The 11130-nt window shown below is 44.3% G+C and overlaps 1 protein-coding gene across 1 annotated transcript in view; it reads left to right on the top strand.

Moving 5' to 3' along the window:
- The first annotated feature begins 10748 nt into the window (after positions 1-10748).
- The window catches only part of LOC125487130 (transmembrane protease serine 6-like), a 58938-nt gene continuing 58556 nt past the window's right edge, over positions 10749-11130 (top strand). Inside the window, exon 1 of the mRNA XM_048617346.1 lies at positions 10749-10861. Within this exon, the coding sequence (XP_048473303.1) occupies positions 10775-10861 (87 nt within the window). The 5' untranslated portion in view covers positions 10749-10774. The remainder of the gene's footprint in view (positions 10862-11130) is intronic.

Here is an 11130-nt window from a genome sequence, read left to right as displayed (position 1 = left end):
GGGCCGTAGATTAAAAGTGGTGTGCAAAAGAAGCGAGGGTGATTGAGGAAAATGTTTCCCACACAGCGAGTCATTGGGATCTGGAATGCATTGTCTGGAAGTGTAGTAGAGACAAGCTCAATTGTAGCCTTGAAGAGGGTATTGAATGATTACTTGGAGAGAAATAGTGTGCGAGGGTATGGGAGGAAAACGAAGGAGATTGACACCGGGTAATAATGTTTATTGGAAGAGCTGGTGAAGGCAACATCAGCCAAATGGCCTCCATCTACACTGCGACAATTCTGTGATTCTGTGAAGTATAAATTGTCAGTGTTTTAACAAGATGGCAACCTGCAAGCTCCCCTCTGAGCTATGCGCCATCCTGATTTGGAAATATATCGCCTGTCATTCAGTGTTGCTGGGTCAAAATCCTGGAACTCCCTCCCTAACAACATTTGGTTTGATATATTACTGTCGCATGTACCGAGGTACAGTGAAAAGTGTTGTTTTACGTGCTTTACAGGCAGATCGTATTATAAAAGTACAGCAGGGTAACAGGATAGAGTGCAGGATACAGTGTTACAGCTGCCTGAGAAGGTGCAGAGAGACATCAACATTAACATTAAAGAGGTCCATTCAAAAGTCTGATAACAGAGGGGAAGAAGCTGATCTTGAGTGTGTTTTTAAACTTTTATATCATCCGCCCAATGGAAGAGGGTGGAAGAGAGTATAACCGGATTGGGTGGAGTCTTTGATTATGTTGGCTACTTTCTCAAGGCAGTGGAAAGTATAGATGAAGTCAATGGATGGGAGGCCTGTTTGGTGATGGACTGGACTGTGTTCACAACTCTCTGTATTTTCTTGTGGTCCTGGGAAGAGCAGTTGCCATACCATACTGTAATGCATCCAGACAGGATGCTTTCTATGGGGCATCTATAAAAATTGGTAAGCATCTTTATGGACCTGTCGGATTTCCTTAGCCTCCTGAGGAAGTAGAGACATTGTTGTGCTTTCTTGACCGTTACTTCGACGTGGATGGACCAAGACAGATTGTTGGGGATCATCATTCCCAGGAGCCTGATGCTGTCGACCCTCTCCACCTCAGCACCGTTGATACAGACAGGGACATGCCCCCCTCTCTGCTTCCTGACGTCAATGACCAGCTCCTTCATTTTGCTCTCTTTGATGGACAGATTGTTGTCTTTACACCATGCTGCTAAGCACTCTACCTCCTTCCTGTATTCCGCCTCATCGTTGCTTGAGATCCGACCTACATTGTGGAAACTGCAGAAAATGAACTGCAGTGGTTCAAGGAGCCAGATCACCAATGTCAGATTTACATAAATAAGAGATATGGGGACAGCGTGATAAATTCACTAGTAATACACAGGGCTGGTGTACAGGGGGTCCCCAATTTCTGAACATTCATACTTGCAAATGCAATCCCATCCAGGGGTGTAATTTTATTAAAAAGCTATTTTAATGCAAACGTTGTTGTAAAAACCCATATAGTTCACAAATACTTTTTAGACATTTCATCCCTTTTTGAAAATCTGCCAGCCTTAGCTCATCTGGTATACACATGAAACCAAACACCCCAGCAATGTGGTTGATCCTTCAAAACATTGACAAGGGGCAAAAAACAGAACAGAACTAAACTCTGGATATGCCTTACACCTGGCTCCATCCCCGCCTCTTCGACCTGTTTGTTTCCTCTCCACCTATCCTCTCCTCTATCCCTCTTCTATCCGCCTCCCACTCTCTCCCTATTTATTTCAGAACCCCCTTCCCCTCCCCCTTTTCTGATGAAGGGTCTAGGCCCGAAACGTCAGCCTTTCTGCTCCTATGATGCTGCTTGGCCTGCTGTGTTCATTCAGCCCTGCACCTTGTTGTTTCGGATTCTCCAGCATCTGCAGTTCCTACTATCTCTGATTCAATTTTAACCCCAAGGACTACAGTGGTTCTCAAGGGCAAGGGATGAGTCATAACTATTACCTAAGCAGTGATGCTTACATCAATAGAATGAACAGCAAAGGAAAGAACTGGTAATTATGAATACTTTTACTGTAATACACCCCAGATCATGCAAATCTCTTCCGAATATTGGTCATCGCCTTATCCAAATCAGTCTAATTATATTATCTACTCATCCAAATGATAACTGTCATGGTCCCACATTTTGGCTTGACTTGTGGTTCATCTGAAATACAATTTCCCGACTCCTTTACTCAGACCTTTAAATATTGAAAGTATTGATGACTGCCAGGCAACAGGTCATTTAAACACACACAGGCACACAGACTGCATGATTATAAAAAGAGATTCTTTATTCTACTGGTAGGAATTTTGATAAACTTCCATAGAGAAGCACAGTTTAGAGAATTAACAAACTGCAATAGATATTTGCCTGAAAGGCTCTTGCGGAGAGGTGGTAGTGCCGCTACCTCTGAGCAAGGAGGCCAAAGTACAGAAGGAGATTGCAAGAACAGCAGAACACAACACTTCAGAAAATGGACCCGTCTGAAGAAGGGTCCCGACCCGAAACATCAACTTTCCTGCTCCTCTGATGCTGCCTGGCCTGCTGTGTTCCTCCAGCTCCACACTGTGTTGGCCGAAGTCCAGATGTAAAAGCATCTTTGAACATGTTGATGAAAAAGAAAATCGATGCTCGGCCAATGTTACAAATCTCTCAGGAGACTGTGGTAGAGTTAAATCAATCAGCTGGGGAGTGGGCTCCTACTGTTTACTTCTTGAGATGACCAGACATGAGTTACAGTCACCTCCCAGACACAAACAGAATCTTTCCTTCCTCAAGGCCTCTCAAATTCAGCGAGATTTGCCCCGTTGGTCACATAGGTCTCCTGCAACTTTTGAATTACCTCATTAGAATTTCCCAGCTTTCTAGCCACCCTCGTGGTCTGTGCTATTTGTGGTTTTGCCTCTCCAATACTGATTCCATGTCTCTCTATCTCTATGAGGCTTCTCCAGGGCTGTATTCTTCCTCCAATTCCCCTTCCCAACTCACCAGCCACCATCAGCAGATTCCCACTTGCAATTACTTCCATTGTTCCTTGCCCATGTTCTCACACCCCATCTGCTGGGCTACTTCTTTTCTACTATCGCCACCTACTGTGGGACACCCTGCTACATTTGGGTTTTTTTTTGGTGTCGATGTGTGTCTAGTGTCCAGTTCTGGTCACCCTGCTTTAAGAAGGATATTATTAAGCTGGAGAGAGTTTAGAAGAGATTTACCTGGATGTTACCAGGAATGGAGGGTTTGAGTTATAGAGGAGATGCTGGATAGGCTGGGGCTTTTTTCACTGGGATGGAGGAGGTTGAGGGGTGACCTTATAGAGGTTTATAAAATCATGAGGGGTATAGATAAGGTCAATGGCAGGTGTCTTTTCTCTGGGATGGGGGATTCCAAAACTAGGGGGCATATTCTTAAAGTGAAAGGAGAAAGATTTTAAAAACACATGAGAGGCAATTTTTTTACACAGAGAGTAGTTCCTGCGTGGAATGAACTTCTGGAGGAAGTGGTTGATGTGGATATAGTTACAACATTTAAAAGACATTTAGATAAGCACATGAATAAGAAATGTTGAAGGGATATGAGCCAAGCTTAGGGAGGTGGGACTAGTTTATTTTGGGTTTATGGTCAGCACGGACTGGTTGAACTGAAAGGTCTGTTTCCGTGGAGTATGACTCTTTGATTCTATAACAACCAAAGCTAGCAAGGCAGACCGTGAGTTGTGAAGTGCTAGGTAGGGGAAAAGGCACATAACAAATGCATCAAAGATGGAGTCGACAACATTGATATCAACTCCTGGGAGACGATTGTTCCGGACCAGACCAGATGGAGGCACAGTCTTTGGGAAGTATCCCAGCATTTTGAGACCCAGTGACAACAAAATGAAGAGCAAAGGTGTTAGCAGTGATAAGGGCATAAGCCTCAGAGTGAAGAGAGAACTCTTTAGAGCTGAGATAAGGAGGAATTTCTTCAGCCAGAGGCTGGTGAACCTGTGGGAGTCATTGCCACAGAGGCCAAGTCATAGAGTCAACCCACACAGAAACAGACCCTTTGGCCCAAATCGTCTGTGCTGACCAGAGACCCTAAACTGATCTAATCCCATTTGGGTCATATCCCTCTAAACCTCCCTATTCATATATCCAACAGATGCCTTTTAGTTATTTTTTCTTTATTCATTCACAGGATGAAAGTTTCACTGGCCAGGCCAGCATTTATTGCCCATCCCTAATTACCCAGAGGGCAGTTAAGAGTCAACCACATTGCTGTGGGTCTGGAGTCACATGTAGGCCAGACCAGATAAGGATGGCAGATTCTTGTGACCTAAAGGGCGTTAGTGAACCAAATGGGTTTTTACCCACCATTCGGCAATGGATTCATGGTCATCATTAGATTCTTAATTCCAGATATTTATTGAATTTAAATTCCACCATCTGCCGTGGTGGGATTCGAACCCAAGTCCCCAGAACATTATTTGGGTCTCTGGATTAACAGTCCGGCGATAATATCACTAGGCCATCACCTCCCAGTGTTGCAATTGTACCAGCCTCCACCACCTCTGGCAGCTTTTTCCATACATGCACCATTCTCTGTGAGAAAAATATACCCCTCAAATTCCTTTTAAATCTTATCTTTCTGATCTTAAACCTATACCCTCTAGTTTTGGACTCCCCTACCCTGGGTAAAAGACCTTGGCTATTCACCCTATCCATTCCACTCATGGATTTATAAACCTCCATATGGTCACCCCTCAGCCTCCAACACTCCAGGGAAAATAGCCTCAGCCTATTCAGCTTCTCCCTCAAGCCCTCCAATCTTGGCAACATCCTTGTAAATCTTTTCTGCACCCTTTCAATTTTGACGATGTTTTTCCTACAGCAGGGAGACCAGAATTGCATGCAGTATTCCAAAAGTGGCTTAACCAATGTCCTGTACAGCCACAACATGACCTCCCAACTCTTATACTCAATGCACTGACCAATGAAGGCAAGCATACCAAATGCTTTCTTCACTACCCTGTCTACGTGCAACTCCACTTTTAAGGAACTATGGACCTGCACCCTCTCTTTGTTTGGCCACACTTTCCAAGATCCTACCAGTAACTGTATAAGACCTGCTTTGGTTTGCCTAGATCACATGAAATACAGGGAGAACTAGCCATTTGGATACAAAAGTGGCTTGAAGGTAGGAAACAGAGGGTAGTGATGAAGGGTTGTTTTTCAGACTGGAGGACTGTGACCAGCAGTGTACCGCAAGGATCAGGGCTGGGTCCACTGCTTTTCGTCATGTATATAAATTATTTGAACATAGAAGTATGGTTACTAAATGTGTAGACGACATCAAAATTCATGGTATAGTGGACAGCGAAGAGGGTTACTTCAGACTACAATGGAACTTTGAACAGAGGAGCAAATGGACCAACAAGTGGTAAATAAAGTTTAACTTAAATAAATATGAGGTGCTGTATTTTGGTAAGGCAAAATCAGGGCAGGGCTTATACACTTAATGGTAGGGTCTTGGGGGATGTGTTGCTGAACAGAGTCTTTGGAGTGCAGTTCATAGTTCCTTGAAGTGGAGTTGCAGGTAGACAGGATAGTGAAGAAGGCGTTTGGTACGCTTGCCTTTATTGGTCAGTGCATTGAGTATAGGAGTTGGAGAGTCATGTTGCAGTTGTACAGGACATTGGTTAGGCCACTTTCGGAATACTGCGTTCAATTCTGGTCTCCCTGTTATAGGAAAGATGCTGTGAAACTTGAAAGAGTGCAGAAAAGATTTACAAGGATGTTGCCGGGGTTGGAGGGTTTGAGTTATAGGGAGAGGCTGAAATGGCTGGGGCTTTTTTCCCTGGAGCATCGCAGGCTGAGGGATGACCTTGTAAAAGTTTATAAAATCATGAGGGACATGGATAGGGTGAATAGTCAAGGTCTTTTCCCAAGGGTAGGGGGTTCCAAAACTATAGGACATTGGTTTAAGGTGAGAGGGGAAAGATTTAAAAGGGAACCTAAAGAGCAACTCTATCATGCAGAGGGTGGTGCGTGTATGGAATAAGCTGCCAGAGGAAGTGGTGGAGGCTAGTACAATTACAACTTTTAAAAGGCACCTGGTTGGGTACATGAAAAGAAAGGGTTTAGAGGGATATGGGCCAAATGTTGGCAAATGGGACTGGATTGAATTAGAATATCTGATTGTAATGGACAGGTTGGACTGAAGTGTCTGTTTCCACGCAGGAGAACTCTCTGACTCTATGACTATGACCATCCCAAACCACAGTGACTATAGGAATACTTTGACTAAGTTTCATGGTTTCCACATTTCCCCTTTTGGAAATGTTTATTGATTCTAGCGGTCGCTTCTATAATTAACTTTTCATTATGCCTGTCCCACATGATGTTTCAGGATTCCCTGTGATACACCACGTGGGGATAGTGCACTGGAAATAGAACCTCATTATTCCAGGAATGATCACAGAAGTTAAAGGCTTTATAAATATGTGAAAAATTCACCAATTTACCCAAATTGCACACAAAGGTTAGCAGAAAGCTTGGAGCAGATTTCTGAATACAGCAAGAATTATTCCATATCACAAATAAATAGATTCCAGCTACAGATAAATAATTATGAATCATTGGCATATGACCCTACTACATAAAACACTAAGATGTTTATAGAACTCCGTCGACACATACATACAAAAAAGGCAAGACAGAGTAAATAGGTTCTTGATTAGTAATGGGATCGAAGGTTATGGGAGAAGGCAGGAGAATGGAGTTGAGATACATATCATCAAAGGTTGAATGCCAGAGCAGATCCGACGGGCTGAATGGCCTAATTCTGCTCCTTTATCTTATGGTCGAAGAACGAGCCATATCTCAAACTAATAACATATGACCAGACATGCCACAAAATGACGAATGCCTATGTACCGCAGAGTCTGAGGATTCTGAGTTGGTCATCTGCATAATCTTGAAAGTCAATCATTCTCACCTGGAAGGGACAACCAGTAATCTAACCAAGAAGTGGCAATGTGGAGAGGAACCAGGGCCATAAATAGGCTTCCTGACTATCCTACTCACGCAGGAGTCTTCAGCATCTGAAGATGATGCTCCTACCAGTGTCCCTGCGGAGAAGCAGGCCATTCAGCCCATCAAGACCACGCCAACTTTCTCAAGAGCATCCAACCCAGACACACCGTCTTACCATATCCCTGTAACCCTGCATTTCCCAAGGCTAACCCACCTAACCTGCACATCCCTGGACACTACAAACAATTTAGCATGGCCTATCCACCTAACCTGCACATCTTTGGACTGTGGGAGGAAAATGGAGCACTCAGAGGAAACCTATACAGTCACAGGGGAGAACATGCCTGAGGGTGGAATCAAACTCGGGTCCCTGGCGCTGTGAGGCAGCAGTACTAACCACTGAGCCACTGTGCCACCACAAAGATTACAGAGAACTAAAACTAAACATTTTCAATAAATGTTTTGAAGACTATCGTGTATGGATATAAAAGAATGGGTGTTGGTGATGGAATGTCATGTGATACCACGTCCAGGAACATGCCCAATCAGTGTTGGAAATGTGACAACATGTTTATGAGCTTATATGGAACCTTTAACCTCATGATACATCTCAAGGGTGTTCCATTGATGCAAACACACTCTAGTCCTAAATGCAATGCAGACAGGAAAGAGAAAGACTTCCACCACCCAGAAGGATCACTGGGCTTGAAATGTTAACTCTGTTTTCTCTGCTCAGATGCTGTCAGAGCTGCTGAGTCCCTCCAGCAATTTCTGCTTTTGCTTAACCTTCCGGTTACATCACTTTGTTTTTAATGGCCAACAAGTGTCTCAGAGTGCATTATATCCAATTAAATTCTTTTTGAAGTGTAATCTAGGAAGCACCGCAGCCAAATTGCACACCGCAAGCTCCAACAACTAGGATAATGACCAGTTAATCTGTGCTTTTCTTGCAAGGTTGATTGAGAGATAAACATTGAGTAAGTCACAGGATATAACTCACCAGCTTAGGGCTCTTGTGGTACAGGCAAAGCATCCCAACTTCTGGACCAGGAGACCTGGGCTCAAGTCCCACCTACTCCAGAGATGTGTGATGACCTCACTGAACAGGAGGTATCTACAACTTCCAGGCTTTTCTTCAACATGTGGAGCTTTTGGTAGTCATCAAAGCAGATAGGTGGGACCACAGCCAACATTAGACTCAAAAGAAGACAACGTTAACAACTTGGCACTCCTTCACTTTCAGGCATTTTTGATTTGGTTTGATTGATTTATTGTCGTCACGTGTACCGAGATACAGTGAAAAGTGTTGTTTAGTGTGCTACACAGGCAGATTGCACCCTACAAAGTGCATCAGTGTGGCAGGACAGAGTGCAGAATACAGTGTTACAGCTGCAGAGAGGGCACAGAGAGAGAAATCAACATGAGCATACGAGAGGTCAGTTCAACAATCTGATAAGAACAGGGAAGAAGCTGTTCTTGAATCTGTTTGTACATGTTATCAAACTTTTACATCTTCTGCCTGACAGAAGAGGGTGGAAGAGAGCATAACCAGGGTGGGAGGGTTCTTTGATGATATTAGTGGCTTTCCTGAGGCAGCGGGAAGTATAGATGGAGTCAATGGGTGGAAGGCTGGTTTGCGCGATGGATTGGGCTGTGTATATGACTCTGAATAGTTTCTTTCAGTCTTAGGAAGAGCAGTCACCCTACCAAGCTGTGATGCATCCAGATATAATGCTTTCTATGATGCATCTACAAAAATGGGTAAGAGTCTTTATGGACATGCTGAATTTCCTTAGCCTCCTGAGGAAGTAGAGGTGTTGCTGTACTTTTCTGACCATTGTGTCAATTTGGGTGGACCAGGACAGATTGTTCGTGATCATCACTGCCAGGTACTTTCTACTCAAACACACCTCTGGAGTAGGTAGGATTTGAACCCAGGGCAATCTAGCTCAGAGGTAGGAACACTACCACTGTTCCAGTAGAACCCTCAGCCATGACTTTTATAATTAAGCATGAGATTGGGATTATAACCAAGAATTTTTGGTTAGCAAGCTGCTACCTAAGACATGACTGACGGCATAGGTTTAAAACGAGAAGGGAAAGATTTAAAAGGGTCAACTTTTTCAAGCAGAGGATGGTGCATGTATGGAAAGAACTGCCAGAGGAAGTGCTGGAGGCTGGTAAAAATATAACATTTTAAAGGCATCTGGACGGGTATATGAATAGGAAAGGTTTAGAGGGATATGGGCCAAATGCTGGCAAATGGGACTAAATTAATTTAGGATATCTGGTCTGCATGGACAAGTTGGACCAAATGGTTTGTTTCCCTGCAGCACATCTAAATGGCTCTATGACTGACACTTGACTAGGTGTGGGGAGACAAACAGGAGGCTGGAAGAACACAGAAAGCCAGACAGCGTCTAGAGGAAAAGGAGCAGTCAACGTTTTGGGTAATACTGACTGTGTGCTGAAGAAGAGTAATATCTGAAACATTGACTGTTCCTTTCCTCCAGATGCTGCCTGGCCTGCTGTGTTCTTCCAGCCTCCTGTTTGTCTATCTTGGATTCCAGCATCTACAATTCTTTTGTCTCTAGGTACAGGGAGAAACTGGTTGGTTGCCTAATTCCTATCCCACGTTCAAATAACCTTCCAGTTAAACCTTAGACACAAAGAGCAGCCAAAAGAAGTTTTTTTTTGCTGAACAAAAAATAGAGAACTTTATGACTCTATGATTGTTTTTGGATGAGGCATAGTAGCTCAGTGGTTAGCACTGCTGCCTCACAGCACCAGGAACCTGGGTTCAATTCCATCCTTGGGCGACTGTGTAGAGTTTACACGTTCTCCCCGTGCCTCTGCGGGCTTCCTCCCACAGTGCAAAGATGTGCAGGTTAGGTAAATTGTCCAGTGTCCAAGGGTGTGCAGGCTAGGTGGGTTAGCCACGGGAAATGCAGGGTTACAGGGATAGGGTAGGGAGGCGGGCCTGGGTGGGATGCTCTTGGGAGGGTCAGTGTGGCATTGATGGGCTGAATGCCCTGCCCCCACACTGTGGGGGATTCTATGAACTGCAGGAAAACAGAAATTGCTGGAGGAACTCAGCAGGTCTGGCAGCATCTGTGGAGAGGGAAAGCAGAGTTAATAGTTCAGGTCTGAACTATTCCTCGGAGCTCTGAGTTTTCCCAGCAATTTCTGTTTTCGCTCCTCACTTATTGTTTTGTGGGCGAAAGTCAAGGCGCTGCAGGAAAAATCATTGCCCCTGAACTCAGAGAGGAGATCAAAACCAGAGACAGCAAGCTCCTGTGAAGGTGCTGAATATTTCTGACCATACACACACACATATTTCCAATCTCTTCTTAGAATCTCTGGCAAGCTTCGGAGCCGTAGGACCCAGTGGAATCCAACTGGTGAAGCTGTTTGTGCTCTGCTTGGATTTAGCCACAGGTGTGTGCTGTGAGTCTCTACCTTTAGAATACTTTATTTCTCTCGCTGTAATCACAGCAAAACATTCCCTCCTTCCTGGGGAAAGAATTCAGATCTGGACAAAGCATTAAGTGACCTTCCTTTAAAAGTATTGATCGCTTGGTTGCTCAATAGACCTGTTTTTAATTTCCATTTCCAGCCCTCCCAAAAAACAAATTAGCCCTGTCAGTTTTCTCTCGGAAAGACCTGTCAACTGAAAGCGTACTGCGGATGCCTGGCAGAAAGCATATTCAACTGGGATATTCAACTGTGTACCTGAGAATTCAACATGAATGTACAGGAAGCCTGCGAATTTATCCCAACACCTGTGAATATGATCAAAACCAACATGAACTGGCACCCCAACGCAGAAATTGTAAGTTGCAATGTTGCTGGGAGGTTTGTTGCATTTTACAGCGACACTGTTGACTGAACTGCCCCCTTCCAGTTGTTTTAGCTCCAGTGTTCGGGGCGACTCGGCTTTCTTAAAGCACATGGGTGCTGTTGAGCAGTTCTCTGTCAGCTGTGGCTCGGCCCGAACTTTGAGTGAGAAGGTGGAGAGTTCGGGACCCACATCCCAGGCTGGAGCACAAATTCTGGGCTGACTCTCCCTTGTCAGTATTGTATTTGTGCTGCAATGGAACG

Source organism: Rhincodon typus, chromosome 37 (genome assembly GCF_021869965.1).
Source record: "Rhincodon typus isolate 14 chromosome 37, sRhiTyp1.1, whole genome shotgun sequence".
NCBI classification, from domain to species: Eukaryota; Metazoa; Chordata; class Chondrichthyes; order Orectolobiformes; family Rhincodontidae; genus Rhincodon; species Rhincodon typus.
Note: the sequence above shows the minus strand (reverse complement) of the source record. Positions and strands in the feature narration are given on the sequence as shown.